Genomic DNA, 17,973 nt, shown 5'->3' on the forward strand with positions numbered 1-17,973 from the left:
TGAGAATTTGAGGTCTGTATCCCACTGTTCTGCTCCACCAGGGATTCTCTGTTGTGTTCCCTGTCAGGACAGTCATCAGTTGTAGCTAGGCACCATCTAGTTCTTCTGGTCTCAGGCTGATGTAGTCTCTGATTTATGTGGCCCTTTCTGACTCTTGGGCTCATAATTACCTTGTATCTTTGGTGTTCTACAATTCTCCTTTGTTCCAGGTGGGTTGAGACCAATTGATGCATCTTAGATGGCCGCTTGCTAGCATTTAAGACTGCCGATACTACTCACCAAAGTGCCAACAGTACTTTTTAATGAGATGCAGAAACAAATCACCAGCTTTATATGGAAAGAGAAGAGGCCCTGGATAAGTAAAGCATTACTGAAGAAGAGCAAAGTAGGAGGCCTCACACTACCTCACTGTAGAATCTATTACATGGCCATGGTAGTCAAAACAGCCTGGTACTGGTACAGCAACAGATACACAGACCAATGGAATAGAACTGAGAATCCAGACAGAAATCCAACCATCTATGAACAGCTGATATTTGACAAAAGGCCAAAGTCCATTAAATAGGGAAAAGACAGTCTCTTTAACAAATGGTGCTGGCATAACTAGATATCCATCTGTAAAAAAATGAAACAGAATCCATACCTCATACCATACACAAAAACTAACTCAAGATGGATCAAAGACCTACAATGTAAGAGCTAAAACGATTAAGATCATGGAAGAAAAAATAGGGACAACGCTAGGGGCCCTAATATGTGGCATAAATAGTATACAAGCTATAACTTACAATGCACAAATATCAAAAGAGAAATTAGATAATTGGGAGCTCCTAAAAATCAAACACTTAGGATCATCAAGAGACTTCACCAAAAGAGTAAAAAGAGAAACTACAAGCTAGGAAAAAATTTTTGGCTACAACACATCTGATAAGGGTCTAATCTCTAAAATCTATAGGATATTGCAACACCTCAACAACAGAAAGGCAAATAATCCAATTAAAAAATGGGCAAAGAATATGAACAGACACTTCATCAAAGAAGACATTCAGGCAGCTAACAGATGCATGAAGAAATGCTCATGATCATTAGCCATAGCCATTACAGAAATGCAAATCAAAACTACAATGAGATATCATCTCGCCCCAACAAGGCTAGCACTAATCTAAAAACACAAAATAACAAATGTTGGAGAGGTGGTGGGAAGATTGGAACTCTTGTGCAATACTGGTGGAAATGTAAAATGGTACAACCATTTTGGAAAGCGGTATAGTACTTCCTTAAAAATCTAGAAATAGAAATATTATAGGATCCAGCAATCCCACTCCTAGGAATATATCCTAGAGAAATAAGAGCCGTCATACAAATAGACATATGCACATTAATGTTCACTGCAGCACTATTCACAATAGCAAAAAGATGGAAACAACCTAAATGCCCATCAGCAGATGAATGGATAAGCAAATTATGGTACACACAATGGAATACCATGCAATGACAAAGAAAAGCAATGAATCTGTGAAATATCTCACAACATGGTTCAATCTGGAGGGCATTATGCTGAGTGAAATAAGTCAGTCACAAAAGGACAAATATTGTATGAGACCATTATTACAAGAACTCGAGAAAAGTTTTATACACAGAGAAAAACATTCTTTGATGGTTACAAGAGTGGAGAAGGAGAGGGAGAGGAAATCACTAACTAGATAGAAGACAAGTGTCCCTTCGGTGAAGGGAAGGACAACACACAATACAGGGGAAGTCAGCACAACTTGACCAAAGTAAAGGAATGAAAGTGTCCTAGATACATCCAAACAATTTGAGGGACTGGGGCCTGGGGACGATAATCTCAGGGGACATCTAGGTCAGTTGGCATAACATAGTTCCTAAAGAAAATGTTCTACATCCTACTTTAGTGAGTGGCATCTGGCGTCTTAAAAGGTTGGGAGCAGCCATCTAAGATACTTCTCTTGGTTCCATCTCACCCGGAGCAAAGGAGGATGAAGAAAACAAAGACTTAAGGAAAATACTAGCCCAAAGGACTAAAGGATCACATGAACTAGAGACTCCACTAGCCTGAGACCAGAAGAACTAGATGGTTTCTGGCTACCACCAATGACCATCCTGAGAGGGAATACAAGAGTCCCAGATAGAGCAGGTGAAAAATGGTCTGACAGAGACTGGAGGAACCCCTGAGGCTGTGGCCCCTGGATACTTTGCTAACTCAGAACTGAAACCATTCTCAAAGCTCACTTTTCAGACAAAGATTAGACAAGCCTATACAAACACACACACACACACACACACACACACACACACACACACACACACACATGAGGAATGTGCTTCTTAGTTCAATGGGCAGCTCCTGTCCAAAAGCAGGATGAGAAGGCAGGAAGGGGCAGGAACTGGTCAAATGGACACAGGGAACCCAGGGTGGAAAAGGGGAGTATGCTGTCACATTGTGGGGATTGCAACCGATGTCACAAAACAATTTGTGTATAAATTTTTGAATAAGAAATTAACTTGAGCTATAAACTTTCACCTGAAGCACAAAAACAAACAAACAAACAAACATATGAATCTATAGGGTAAAGTTACCACAGTTCAAATATAGATATTCCCTGTGGAAAAGTAAAATTTGCTTGTTACACTAAGTATACATCAGAGAGAGATCCTTGATTCAGCTTAAAACTTGGTTCACACTCATTATTTATTGGATGAATGGATAAGTGAATGCATGAGTTCACCAAGCCCCCTTGAGCTTTACCTTTCAACTCTTCAGTCTCCTCTTGAAGCTTCAATTGTATTCGCTGTTTTTGTATTTCCAGTTCTGAATTATGCTTCTGAAGCTTTGCCAATTTCTAGCAAGGGAAAAAATAAAGAAACTTATTTGAAAACCTAGCTTCAACTTTTGTCATCACTGTCTTTCTTGGTGGAAAGCTGTATATTTATATACTGATATTTTTTTCTCCATAGATCACAGCAGGCCCCAGCCCACTTTAAGATGCTGCATTCACTTTCATATGCCAGGACCTGCTGTGACTTTAAGCCAAAACTAGTTCCCAACCTGGTCCAGTAATGGCTGATGCCAAGGAAGAAGAACCAAAATCCAACTTCCTCTCAATGTCAAGGAAACTCTATATTCTTGTCTTCGGCATCTTGATAGTTAGGGGAATTTATTTGTATTAATATTGAATGTGAGATGACGCCTTAATTTATGATGTAAAATTGGTTCACATTTTGAGAGTGTTATGATTAAGGACTCATGGCACGCCCATGTGTGTCAGAGTAGAACTGTGCTCTATTGGATTTTTTTTAAAATAATTTTTATTGTGCTTTAAGTGAAAGTTTACAAATCAAGTCAGTCTCTCACACAAAAACTTATATACACCTTGCTACACACTCCCAATTACTCTCCCCCTAATAAGACAGCCCACACTCTCCCGCCACTCTCTCTTTTCGTGTACTTTTCACTAGCTTCTAACCCCCTCCACCCTCTCTTCTCCCCTCCAGGCAGGAGATGCCAACATAGTCTAAAGTGTCCAACTGATCCAAGAAGCTCACTCCTCATCAGCATCCCTCTCCAACCCATTGTCCAGTCCAAACCATGTTTGAAGCGTTGGCTTCGGGAATGGTTCTTGTCCTGGGCCAACAGAGGGTCTGGGGACCATGACCACCGGGGTCCTTCTAGTTTCAGTCAGATCATTAAGTCTGGTCTTAGGAGAATTTGGGGTCTGTATCCCACTGCTCCCCTGCTCCCTCAAGGGTTCTCTGTTGTGTTCCCTGTCAGGGCAATCATCGGTTGTAGCTGGGTACCATATAGTTCTTCTGGTCTCAGGATGAGGTAGTTGCTGGTTCATGTGGCCCTTTCTGTCTCTTGGGCTCGTAATCACCTTGTGTCCTTGGTGTTCTTCATTCTCCTTTGATCCAGCTGGGTTGAGACCAATTGATGCATCTTAGGTGGCTGCTTGTTAGCATTTAAGACCCCAGACGCCACTCTTCAAAGTGGGATGCAGAATGTTTTCTTAATAGATTTTATTATGCCAAATGACTTAGATATCCCCTGAAACCATGGTCCCCAGACCCCTGCCCCTGCTACGCTGGCCTTCGAAGCATTCAGTTTATTCAGGAAACTTCTTTGCTTTTGGTTTAGTCCAATTGTGCTGATCTCCCCTGTATTGTGTGCTGTCTTTCCCTTCACCTAAAGTAGTTCTTGCCTACTAATTAGTGGATACCTCTCTCCCACCCTCCCTCCCTCCCTCCCTCCCCTGCTCATAACGACAAAAGAATGTTTTCTTCTCAGTTTAAACTATTTCTCAAGTTCTTATAATAGTGGTCTTATACAATATTTGTCCTTTTGCAACTGGCTAATTTCACTCAGCATAATGCCTTCCAGGTTCCTCCATGTTACAAAATGTTTCACAGATACCTCACTGTTCTTTATCGATGGGTTGTATTCTTTTGTGTGAATATCCCATAATTTATGTATCCATTCATCCGTTGATGGACACCTTGGTTGCTTCCATCTTTTTGCTATTGTAAACAGTGATGCAATAAACATGGGTGTGCATATATCTGTTTGTGTGAAGGCTCTTATTTCTCTAGGATATATTCCAAGGAGTGGGATTGCTGGGTTGTATGGTAGTTCTATTTCTAGCTTTTAAGGAAGCGCCAAATCGATTTCCAAAGTGGTCATACCACTTTACAGTCCCACCAGCAGTGTATAAGTGTTCCAGTCTCTCCACAGCCTCTCCAACATTTATTATTTTGTGTTTTTTGGATTAATGCCAGCCTTGTTGGAGTGAGATGAAATCTCATTGTAGTTTTGATCTGCATTTCTCTAATGGCTAGTGATCATGAACATTTCCTCATGTATCTGTTAGCTACCTGAATGTCTTCTTTAGTGAAGTGTCTATTCATATCTTTAGCTCATTTTTTAATTGGGTTATTTGTCTTTTTGCAGTTGAGTTTTTGCAGTATCACGTAGATTTTAGAGATCAGGCACTGATCAGAAATGTCATAGCTAAAAACTTTTTCCCAGTCTGTAGATAGTCTTTTTACTCTTTTGGTGAAGTCTTTGGATGAGCATAAGTGTTTGATTTTTAGGAGCTCCCAGTTATCTAGTTTTTCTTCGGCATTCTTAATAATGTTTTGTATACTGTTTATGCCATGTATTAGGGCTCCTTACATTGTCCCTATTTTTTCTTCCATGATCTTTATCGTTTTAGATTTTATATTTAGGTCTTGGATCCATTTTGAGTTAGTTTTTGTGCATGGAGTGAGGTATGGGTCTTGTTTCATTTTTTTGCAGATGGATATCCAGTTATACCAGCACCATTTGTTAAAAAGACTGTCTTTTCCCCATTTAACTGTTTTGAGGCCTTTGTCAAATATCGACTGCTCATATGTGGATGGATTTATGTCTGGATTCTCAATTCTGTTCCATTAGTCCATGTATCTGTTGTTGTACCAGTACCAGGCTGTTTTGACTACTGTGGTGGTATAATAGGTTCTAAAATCTCCATCAGATTTTTAATGGCTGATTTTTCAGAAGTAGATCGCCAGGCCTTTCTTCCAAGGTGTATTTGGGTGGACTCAAACCTCCAACCTTTCAGTTAATAGCTGAGTGTGTTAACCATATGAGCCACCCAGGGACTCCATGAATCAGAATCAACTCGATGGAACTGGCTACTGGCATGATTAAGGAAGGGTGTGTGGTTGTAACACAATTTCTCTTATTTTAGCTTCTCTCTGCTAGGTGCCTGCTGGGCTGGCAGCCAGGAGCCCCTTTGGTGTTGGTGGTAGGTGACTGGTAATGCCAGCACACCTGGGCACCTGGGCTATGGGGAGGGCAAAGGGATGTCCTCTTAGGGCTCCAGGAAGCTACCAACCCTGGGCATGTAGGACTTGGCAAGTGCAGGAGACTGGATAGTAAAAAAGACCACCTCTTAGAAAACATTACCTCATGCCTGTGCAGGGCTCTGTGATAGGCCACTGGCTAAATGACTTACCTGAAAATTGTATCTCCTAAAACTCTGTCCATTCCTTTTTGTTATCTCTGTTTTACATATGAGGAAACTAAAGTTCAGAGAGATTAAGTGACCTGCTCAAGGTAGCTCAGCTAGACAGCAGCAGAGATAATATTTGAACCTGGGACATTGCCTTGTTCAGTCTACTGCTCTTTTCACTACACCACAGAGATGAAGACCTCCCAAAGGCTTGCACTGCTCTTCTGGGAAAGATGCTTCTAGGGTGCAGACATTGTGGACAAGCAACCGGGACCAAGGGTATCCTGGAAGCCTGGGAAGCAGCCAGCCAGGGGTCCTTCTCAGGCCTTTCAGCTTTTGCAAAAGTTCAAAGGAGAAGGCAATATTTGCTGCACTTCTTTAAGAACTCATCCTCCCCCAGACCGGTCTTCTGATCTCTCTCCTTTGGCAATGGAAGTCAACACCAAAGTCTGATTTGCTCTATAGAAATCTGCTTTAAATCTGTAGAGATGAGCATAGCAACCTCATCTCTCCCCTGGAAAGAGTCACAATGCATTCCCATATTCACAAAACCAGCCCCTGACCTCTTCCACAGTGTCCTTGTATCTCTTCCCCTTCTCCTCATAGTTTTGCCTGTGGGTGGCTGCTCTTTCCAGTTCCAGTTCCAGTTTCTGAATCTTCTCCATGTCACTGGCCCGAAGAGCAGCCAGGCTGGTCAGCTTCTCTACCAACCCATGGCTCTCTTTGTTCTAAAGACAAGAGACGTCAGATGGTTAGAGCTTACTCAAAATAAAGAAGCTGTTCCGTTAACTTCTTAGAATCTTTAACAAGACCTCTAAATATATCAGAGGTTTATTTACACGGATCATGTTTTGGCATTGATTAGCCTCGTCATCAAATAGGGAGGCAGATCTTGTCGGGTAAATGTACTTCTGATAAGATTTTAGTGTGGGGCCAGTCTAAGACTGGGACTCCAGGACAACCCTAGAATGGAGCTCAGGCATCTAATGCTGCTCTGTAGGAGCTATATAACATGCAAGACTGTTATATACAATAGCACAATTAGGGGAAATTGCTACAAAATCCAAGTTTGTTTGTGGTACATGCATTTATTCATTAAAGCTTGGTAAAGTAGAAGGTCAGCAAAAAATAGGAAGACCTTCAATAAGATGGGCTGACACAGTGGCTGCAACGGTGTGCTCAAACATAGCAATGATTGTGAGGATGGCGCAGAGCTGGGCTGTGTTTTGTTCTGTTGTACATAGGGTCACTATGAGTCAGAACCAACTCAATGGCACCTAACAACAACGACATGGCATAGCTTATGAGGTTCAGTGGTAGAATTTACACCTTCAATGCAGGAGACATGGATTCGATTCCCAGACAACACACCATGAGCAGTCATCTTGTGTCTGTCAGTGGAAGCTTGTGTGTTGCTACGATGCTGAATAGGTTTCAGCAGAGCTTCCAGACAAGGATAGACTAGAAAGAAAGGGCTGGAAATCTACTTCTGAAAAATCAGCCAATGAATACCCTAAGGATCATAATGCTCCAATGTGCAACCAATCATGGGGATGGCGCAGGACTGGGAAACATTCGTTTTGTTGTACATGGGGTCACTGTGAGTCAAGGACCAACTTGACAGCAGCTAACAAAGACATGGCATAGCTCAGATCAAAGTTTAAAGTTAACCTTTAGAGAAGGTTGGTATTATTTGAGGGAGGCCCAGGAGTGAGTTTTATAGGTCTGGACACTGAATATTCTTCTCAGGATTTTAACAGCCCTTCCTACCCGCTGAGAGCACATGGGTTTTCTCCAACCAGTGGGAACTATGTTGGGAATCTTCCCAAATTAGGCAGAGCTGCAGCTAGACTATATGGCCACCTTTGGGCAAATTAAAACATGGCACCGCCCACTGCCCCCACCCCCCACTCCCATCCCCAGCCCTGAGAGAGCATTGCTTGGCATACAGACAAGGTGGCACAGCTCATACCAGGGCATAGGGCTTGGCAAGCAGAGCTCAGGCTGGATCTCAGCCCTCATTTTCCCTCTTGGGCAGGAGCCCTTGTTCAGTTAACAGCTTACACAATCTTATGTGGCAGCCCTTTCCTGTGTGCTTCTGTTTTCTAGCTCCGGTGGTTCATGTGAGCTGTTTAAACCTTTTAACACAGGCACAAATCTTAACAGCACAGCTAAAGAACTAGCCCAGAACAGTATAAACTGTTAGAAAAAGTATATGTAAAAGAAGCATGATTAATGCCTACCTGATCTTCCAACTTTTTCTGCAAACACTGGACCCTATAAGTAAGCTGAATGTTTAGCACAAATCTCCGGATATTCTGGAATCTGCGTCTGGCCAGCCATGCCCGGGCATGTTTCTGAAGGATCACAGCCTTATGTTCCTCAAGCATCTTTAAAACAAGATTTTGTGAACTGAAAATGGGGTCTCCACTGCTCCTCTCATCAACTACTTCAACGCTGGAAGGTGCAACTTCCAAAATATTCCCACTGTAAAGTGTGGGATCCTTGTAATTGATCCTATTACACCGGAACTTTTAAAGCAATAACCAAAACATACTTGTATCAGGCATGTACAAACAGACACTCACATACCAGAACTCCCACCTCTCCAGGGAGGTCTTCACGCAGGAAAATCATCTCACCACAGGCAGAAAAAAATAACACGGGAACTGGGAATCCCATGTCCCAAGAAAGCATGTGGTCTTGGCCATACCTTTTGATATTGCTTCCTTGCCAGGAATCCCCGGGTGTAGGCCTGGATCGCAATGATGGCCATACGAATAAGCTGGTACAAATTGCGAACAAGATATCCACGACAGTACTTCTGAATGATGATGGCTGCCCACGCTTCTTTTAAGGCCGTTGCAGTAATAGCTTTCCTTGGTTAAAAATAATACAGAGTGAGTTTGTTATCCTCACAACAACTTCCACTGCAAAATTACAAATGTGAGTAGCATCTTTTTTACTAAGAAATATTCAAGTGTTTGTATGCCTCATATAAAATCCAGTCAGTCGTTTATTTTAATGCCTATTCAAGGCTGATCATCTTTCCTTTACCTGTCCTTTTCACTCTGAATGATATCCACTCCAGCCAAGGGGAGCCACGTGGGAACTGTCAGATTCTTCATATTTGAGCTCACTGATCTACCTTCACTCATATACCCACAGAGATGGTGAAAATAAGACTGTTCATTATCATTGTACTTGTTCATTCATTCAGGTGAGCAATCATGCTGGGGGCTCTAGGTCAAACACTGCCAAACGAAGGCCTGTGGGCCAAATCCAGCCTGCTGTTTTTGTAGATAAAGTTTTATCGGAACACAGCCATACATGTTATTTACATATTGTCCATGGCTACTTTCATGCATCTAATGCAGGAAGATGACCCCCTCAGGTTGGAAGGTACTCAAAATACGACTGTGGAAGAGCTGCCTCTTCAAAATAGAGCCCACCTTAATGACGTGGATGGATAAAGCTCTTGGGACCTTTGCTGCTGATGCAGCACGACTCAGAATGAGAAGAAACAGTTGCAAACATCCATTAATAATTGGAATGTGGATTTATGAAGAATGAATCTAGGAAAATTAGAAGTCATCAAAAATGAAATGGAATGCATAAAGATCAGTATTCTAGGCATTAGTAAGCTGAAATGGGCGGGTATTGGCCATTTTGAATCAGACAATCATATGGTCTACTATGTTGGGAATGAGGAGGAGGAATGGCGTCATATTCACCATCCACAAGAGCATTTCAAGAGCTATTCTGAAGTACAACACTGTCAGTGATAGGATAATATCTATGTGCCTACAAAGAAGACCAATTAATATGACTGTTATTCAAATTTACACAACAACCACTAATGCCAAAGATGATTTTTTACTAACTGAAGATTTTTACCAATTTCTGTGGTCTGAACTTGACCAAACATGTAATCAAGATGCATTGATAATTACTGGTGATTAGAATGCAAAAGCTGAAAACAAAGAAGGATCAGTATTTGAAAAATATGGCCTTGGTCAAGAAAAAGAAATAAAGCGTATCCAAATTAGTAAGGAAGAAGTAAAACTGTCCCTATTTGTGGATGATATGATACTGCACATGGAAAACCCAAAAGACTCCACAAGTAAACTACTGAAACTAATAGATTCAGCAGAGTAGCAGGATATAAGATAAACATACAAAAACCAGTTGGATTCCTATACACCAATAAGGTCAACAACGAAAAGGATATCAGGAAAACAATACCATTTATAATAAAGTGGATAATGGCTCCTAAAAAATAAAATACTTAGGAATAAATCTAACCAGGGATGTAAAAGACCTATACAAAGAAAACTACAAAACACAACTGCATGGAAACCAAAAGAGATCTACATAAATGGAAAAAGATACCATGTTCATGGATAGGTAGACTCAACACTGTGAAAATGTCAAAGCAATCTACAAATACAATGCAATCCTGATCCAAATACCAACAGCATTCTTTAATGAGATAGAAAAACTAACCATTAACTTTATATAGAAAGGAAAGAGACTACAGATAAGTAAAGCACTATAGAAGAAAAAGAATAGAGTAGGAGGCCTTGCACTGCCTGACCTCAGAACCTACCATACAGCTACGGTAGTCAAACCATGCTGGTACTGGCACAACAACAGATACATTGACCAGTGGAACAGAGTTGAGAACCCAGGTATAAATCCACCAACCTACGGTCACTGATCTTCAACAAGGGTCCAAAGTCCATCAAATGGGGAAGACAGTCTTTTTAAAAAATGGTGTTGGCAAAACTGGATGTCCACCTGCAAAAAAATGAAACAGGACCCGTGCCTCACACCATACACAAAAACTAATTCAAAATGGATCAAAAACCTAAATAGAAAACCAAAAAGTATAAAGATCATAAAAGAAAAAATAGGATCAATGCTAGAGGCCCTAATACATGGCATTAACAGATACAAACCATAAAAACACGCAAACTCCAGAAGATAAGCTAGATAACTGGGATCTTCTAAAAAGTAAACACGCTTATCAAAGGAATCCACCAAAAGAGTATTTAGCTTTGACAAATCTGACGAAGTTTTAATCTCTAAAATCTACAGGAAAAGCCAACACCTCTGCAACAAAAAGACAAATAATCCAATTAAAGAGTGGGAAAAGGAAATGAACAGACACTTTGCCAAAGAAGACATTCAAGCAGCTAACAGACACATGAGGAAATGCTCAAGATCACCAGCCATTAGAGAAATGCAAATCAAAACCACAATGAGATACCACTTCACCACGGCATTACTGGTACGAGTCAAAAAACAGAAAACAACAAATGTTGGAGAGGCTGTGGGGAAACTGGAACTCTTATGCACTGCTGGTGGGAATGCAAAATAGTACAACCATTTTGGAAAACCATATGGTGCTTCCTTAAAAAGCTAGAAATAGAAATACCATATGATCCAGCAATTTCACTCCTAGGAATACATCTGAGAGAAATCAGAGCTGTCACATGAATAGACATACACACACCCATGTTCACTGCAGCATTGTGCACAATAGCAAAAAGATAGAAACAACCTAGATGCCCATCAACAGATAGATGGATAAACAAACTATGGTACATGCACACAACGGAATATTGCGCAACGATAAAGAGCAATGATGAATCTGCGAAGTATCTCACCACATGGATGAATCTAGAGGGCATTAAGTTGAGTGAAATAAGTTAATCATGAAAAGGCAAATAATGTTTTATACACAAAAAGAAATAATCTTTGATGGTTACAAGAGGGGGAGGGGGAGGGGTGGACAGGGAAAAACACTAAATAGACTAAACAGACAATAGAGGAAGACCCTCAACAAGATGGACTGACACAGTCGCTGCAACAATGGGCTCAGGCATAACAAAAATTGCGAGCATGGCACAGGACCTGGGCAGTGTTTCGTTCTGTGGTACATAGGGTCGCTGTGAGCCAGAATTGACTCGGCAGCACCTAACAACAACAGACAATAGATAAGTGGTAACTTTGGTGAAGGGTAAGACAGTACATTATATTGGGGGAGCCAGCACAACCTGACGAAGGCAAGGTCATGGAAGCTCTGCAGATATATCCAAACTCCCTGAGGGACCAAACTACAGGGCTGAGGGCTGTGGGGATCATGGTCTCAGGGAATATCTAGTTCAATGGGCATAACATATTTTATAAAGAAAATGTTCTACATTCTACTTCGGTGAGTAGCGTCTGAGGTCTTAAAACCTTCTGAGCGGCCACCTAAGATTCTCCACTGGTGTCACCCCGTCTGGACCGAGGGAGAATGAAGAAAATCAAAGACACAGGGAAAGATTAGTCCAAAGGACAGATGGACTACAACTACCACAGCCTCCAGACTGAGTCCAGCACAATTGTATGGTGCCCAGCTACCATCACTGACTACTCTGGCAGGGATCACAATAGAGGGTCCTGGACAGAGCTGGGGAAAAATGTCAAACAAATTCTAACTCCCCGCCTCCCCCCAAAAAGACCAGACTTACAGGTCTGACAGAGATGGGAGAAACCCTGAGAGTATGGCCCCTGGACACCCTCTTAGCTCAGTAATGAAGTCATGCCTAAGGTTCACCATTCTGCCAAAGATGTAGACAGGCCCATAAAACAAAAAGAGACTAAATGAGCACACGAGCCCAGGGGCAAGGACAAGAAGGCAGGAGGGGACAGGAAAGCTGGTAACGGGAAACCTAAGGTCAAGAAGGGGAGAGGGTTGGCATGTAACGGAGTTGACAACCAGTGTCACAAAGCAGTATGGGTGTTGTTTAATGAGAAACTAGTTTGCTCCATAAAACTTGATCTAAAGTACAATTAAAAAACAAAAGAAACAAAATAGGGCCTTGGTGATAGAAACAATGCTGGAGACCACATGATAGAATTTTGTAAGACCAAAGACTTCTTCATTGCAAATACCTTTTTTTTAAAACAACTTAAAAGGCTACTATATGCATGAACCTCACCAGATAGAATACATAGGAATCAAACTGATTATGTCTGTGGAAAGAGACGATGAAGAAGCTCAATATCATCAGTCAAAACAAGGCCAAGACCTGACTGCAGAATAGACTATCAACTGCTCATATGCAACTTCAAGTTGAAGCTGGAGAAAATTACAACAAGTCCGTGAGAGCCAAAATATGACCTTGAATATATCCCACCTGAATTTGGAGACCACCTCAAGAACAAATTTGATGCCCTGAACTCTAATGACTGAAGACCAGATGAGTTGTGGGATGATATCGCAGACATCACGCACGAAGAAAGCAAAAGGTCATTAAAAAAAGGAAAGAAAAGACAAAAATTAATGTCAGAAGATACTCTGAAAGTTGCTCTTGGACATAGAGTAGCTAAAGAGAACAGAAGAAATGATGGAGTAAAAGAGCTAAACAGAAGATTTCAAAGGGTGGCTCAAGAAGACAAAGTAAAGTATTACAACGAAATGTGCAAAGACCTGGAATTGGAAAATCAAAAGAGAAGAACATGCTCAGCATTTCTCAAGCTGAAAGGACTAAACAAAAAAAATTCAAACCTCAAGTTGCAATTTTGAAGAATTTTATGGGCAAAATATTGAATGAGGTAAGAAGCATCAAAAGAAGTTGGAAAGGATACAGAGTCACTGTACCTAAAAGAATTGGTCAACGCTCAACCATTTCAGGAGGCAATGATATTACCAATGACTGCCCTGACAGGAAACACAACAGAGAGTCCCTGATGGAGCAGGAGAAAAGTGGGGTGCAGAACCCAAATTCTTGTAAAAAGACCAGACTTAATGGTCTGACTGAGTCTAGAAGGACCCTGGAAGACATGGCCCCTGGACTCTCTGTTAGCCCAATACTAAAACCATTCCCAAAGCCAACTCTTCAGAGAAAGATTAGACTGAACTACAAGACACAAAATGATACTTCTGAAGAGTGTGCATCTTAGCTCAAGTAGATACATGAGACTAAATGGGCAGCTCCTGTCCGGAGGTAAGATGAGAAGGCAGGAAGGGACAGGAGCTGGTTGAATGGACAGAGTAAATCTGGGGTGGAAAGGAGGAGTGTGCTGTCACACACAGGGAGAGCAACTTGAGTCACATAACAATATGTGTATAAGTTTTTATATGAGAAACTTGAACTGTAAACTTTCACTTAAAGCACAAAAAAAAAAAAAAAAGAACCAATAATACTGCAGGAAGAAGTCCAAGCTGCACTCAAGGAATTGGCAAAAAACAAGGTTCCAGGAATGGATGGAATACCAATTGAGACATTTTAACAAACGAATGCACCACGGGAGGTGATCATTCATCTATACCAAGACATTTGGAAGACAGCTAGCTGGCCAATAGACTGGAAGAAATTCATATTTATGGATATTTATGCCAAAGACAGGTGATCCAACAGAATGCAGAAATTATTGAACAATATCATTAATATCATATGCAAGTAAAATTTTGCTGAAAATCGTTCAAAAGCAGTTTCAGAAGTATATCAACAAGGAACTGCCAGAAACTCAAGCTGGATTCAAAAGAGGACATGGAACAAGGGATATCATTGCTGATGTCAGATGGATCCTGGCTGAAAGCGGAGAATACTAGAAAGATATTTACCTGTGTTTTATTGACTATGCAAAGGCATTCGACTGTGTGGATCATAACAAATTATGGATAACATTGCAAAGAATGGGAATTCTGGAACACTTAATTGTGCTTATGAGGTACCTGTACATAGACCAAGAGGCAGTTGTTCAAAGAGAACAAGGGGATACTGTGTGGTTTAAAGTCAGGAAAGTTGTGTGTCAGGGTTGTATCCTTTCACCATACTTATTCAACCTACATGCTGAGCAAATAATCCAAGAAGCTGGACTATATGAAGAAGAACATGGCATCAGGATAGGAGAAAGACTCATTAACAGCCTGCGTTATACAGATAACACAACCACGCTCACTGAAAGTGAAGAGGACTTAAAGCACTTACTGATGAAAATCAAAGACTACAGCCTTCAGTATAGATATACCTCAACATAAAGAAAATAAAAATCCTCACAACTGGACCAATAAGCAACAGCATGATAAACAGAGAAAGTATAGAAGTTGTCAAGGATTTCGTTTTGTTTGGATCCACAACCAATGCTCATGAAAGCAGCAGTCAAGAAATCAAACGCAGTATTGCATTGGGCAAATCTGCTGCAAAAGACCTCTTTAAAGTGTTGAAAAGGAAAAATGCCATTTTGAGGACTAAGGTGCACCTGACCCAAGCCATGGTATTTCCAATCACCCCATATGCATGCAAAAGCTGGACAAGGAATAAGGAATATCAAAGAATAATTGATGCCTTTGAATTATGGTGTTGGTAAAGAATATTGAATATACCATGGACTACCAAATCTGTCTTGGAAGAAGTACAGCCAGAATGCTCCTTAGAAGCAAGGGTAGAGAGACTTTGTCTCACCTACTTTGGACATTTTATCAGATGGGACCAGGGCCTGGAAAAGGACATCATGGTTGGTAAAGTAGGGGATCAGTGAAAAAGAGGAAGACCCTCAACGAGATGGACTGACACAGTGGCTGCAACAATGGGTTCAAATATAGCAACGATGGTGAGGGTGGCACAGGAACAGGCAGTGTTTCATTCTGTTGTACACAGGGTCACTATGAGGCAGAACTGACTTGACAGCAGCTAAAGACAACAACTGCCATGACACAGTGGGTAGCTGAGTAGATGCAACAGAGACCATATGTATGTCCCACGTACTTACTATCTGATCCTTTACAGAAAAAACCTGTTGATCCCTGTCTAGAGGACTGGTGGTGAAGACAAAAGATCTTTTTTTTTTTTAAATAATTTTTATTGTGCTTTAAGTGAAAGTTTACAAATCAAGTCAGCCTGACACATATATGCTAATATACACCTTACTACATACTCCCATTTACTCTCCCCCTAATGAGCCAGCCCGCTCCCTCCTTCCAGTCTCTCCTTTCGTGACCGTTTTGCCAGTTTCTAACCCTCTCTACCCTCCCATCTCCCCTCCAGACAGGAGATGCCAACACAGTCTCGAGTGTCCACCTGATACAAGTAGCTCACTCTTCATCAGCATCTCTCTCCAACCCATTGTCCAGTCCCTTCCATGTCTGATGAGTTGTCTTCGGGAATGGTTCCTGTCCTGGGCCAACAGAAGGTTTGGGGACCATGACCGCCGGGATTCTTCTAGTCTCAGTCAGACCATTAAGTCTGGTCTTTTTATGAGGATTTGGGGTCTGCATCCCACTGTTCTCCTGCTCCCTCAGGAGTTCTCTGTTGTGCTCCCTGTCAGGGCAGTCATCGGTTGTGGCCGGGCACCATCTAGTTCTTCTGGTCTCAGGATGATGTAAGTCTCTAGTTCATGTGGCCCTTTCTGTCTCTTGGGCTCATAGTTATCGTGTGACTTTGGTGTTCTTCATTCTCCTTTGATCCAGGTGGGTTGAGACCAATTGATGCATCTTAGATGGCCAATTGTTAGCATTTAAGACCCCAGACGCCACACTTCAAAGTGGGATGCAGAATGTTTTCATAATAGAATTTATTTTGCCAATTGACTTAGAAGTCCCCTTAAGCCATAGTCCCCAAACCCCCACCCTTGCTCCGCTGACCTTTGAAGCATTCAGTTTATCCTGGAAACTTCTTTGCTTTTGGTCCAGTCCAGTTGAGCTGACCTTCCCTGTATTGAGTATTGTCCTTCCCTTCACCTAAAGTAGTTCTTATCTACTAGCTAATCAGTAAATAACCCTTTCCCACCCCCTCCCTCCCTCCTCTCGTAACCACAGAAGAATGTGTTCTTCTCAGTTTATACTGTTTCTCAAGATCTTATAATCGTGGTCTTATACAATAACTGTTCTTTTGCATCTGACTAACTTCACTCAGCATAATGCCTTCCAGGTTCCTCCATGTTATGAAATGTTCCACAGATTCGGCACTGTTCTTTATCGATGCGTAGTATTCCATTGTGTGAATATACCATAATTTATTTACCCATTCATCTGTTGATGGACACTTTGGTTGCTTCCATCTTTTTGCTATCGTAAACAGTGCTGCAATAAACATGGGTGTGCATATATCTGTTCGTGTAAAGGCTCTTATTTCTCTAGGGTATATTCCGAGCATTGGGATTTCTGGGTTGTATGGCAGTTCTAACTTTTTAAGAAAACGCCAGATAGATTTCCAAAATGGTTGTACCATTTTACATTCCCACCAGCAGTGTATAAGAGTTACAATCTCTCCACAGCCTCTCCAACATTTATTATTTTGTGTTTTTTGGATTAATGCCAGCCTTGTTGGAGTGAGATGGAATCTCATCGTAGGTTTAATTTGCATTTCTCTAATGGCTAATGATCGAGAGCATTTTCTCACGTGTCTGTTAGCTGCCTGAATATCTTCTTTAGTGAAGTGTGTGTTCATATCCTTTGCCCACTTCTTGATTGGGTTGCTTGTCTTTTTGTCATTGAGTTTTAACAGAATCATATAGATTTTAGAGATCAGGCGCTGGTTGGAGATGTCATAGCTGAAAATTTTTTCCCAATCTGTAGGTGGTCTTTTTACTCTTTTGGTGAAGTTTTAGATGAGCATAGGTGTCTGATTTTTAGGAGCTCCCAGTTATTTGGTTTCTCTTCATCATTTTTAGTAATGTTTTGTATTCTGTTTATGCCTTGTATTAGGGCTCCTAATGTTGTCCCTATTTTTTCTTCCATGATCTTTATCATTTTAGCCTTTATGTTTAGGTCTTTGATCCACTTGGAGTTAGTTTTTGTGCATGGTGTGAGGTATGGGTCCTGTTTCATTTTTTGGCAAATGGATATCCAGTTATGCCAGCACCATTTGTTCAAAAGACTATCTTTTCCCCAATTAACTGACACTGGGCCTTTGTCAAATATCAGCTGCTCATATGTGGATGGATTTATATCTGGGTTCTCAATTCTGTT

General features: G+C 41.2%; 1 protein-coding gene across 1 annotated transcript in view; it reads right to left on the bottom strand.

Annotated features, from left to right (window-relative positions):
* The window catches only part of MYO5C (myosin VC), a 157,524-nt gene that overhangs the window by 41,277 nt on the left and 98,274 nt on the right, over window positions 1–17,973 (bottom strand). Inside the window, exons 20-23 of the mRNA XM_023539503.2 lie at window positions 8,722–8,887; window positions 8,252–8,398; window positions 6,572–6,736; window positions 2,768–2,861 (exon numbers count right to left, since the gene is read on the bottom strand). Of these exons, the coding sequence (XP_023395271.1) occupies window positions 2,768–2,861; window positions 6,572–6,736; window positions 8,252–8,398; window positions 8,722–8,887 (572 nt within the window). The remainder of the gene's footprint in view (window positions 1–2,767; window positions 2,862–6,571; window positions 6,737–8,251; window positions 8,399–8,721; window positions 8,888–17,973) is intronic.

The sequence above is a fragment of the Loxodonta africana genome, chromosome 12 (assembly GCF_030014295.1).
Source record: "Loxodonta africana isolate mLoxAfr1 chromosome 12, mLoxAfr1.hap2, whole genome shotgun sequence".
Taxonomy (NCBI): domain Eukaryota; kingdom Metazoa; phylum Chordata; class Mammalia; order Proboscidea; family Elephantidae; genus Loxodonta; species Loxodonta africana.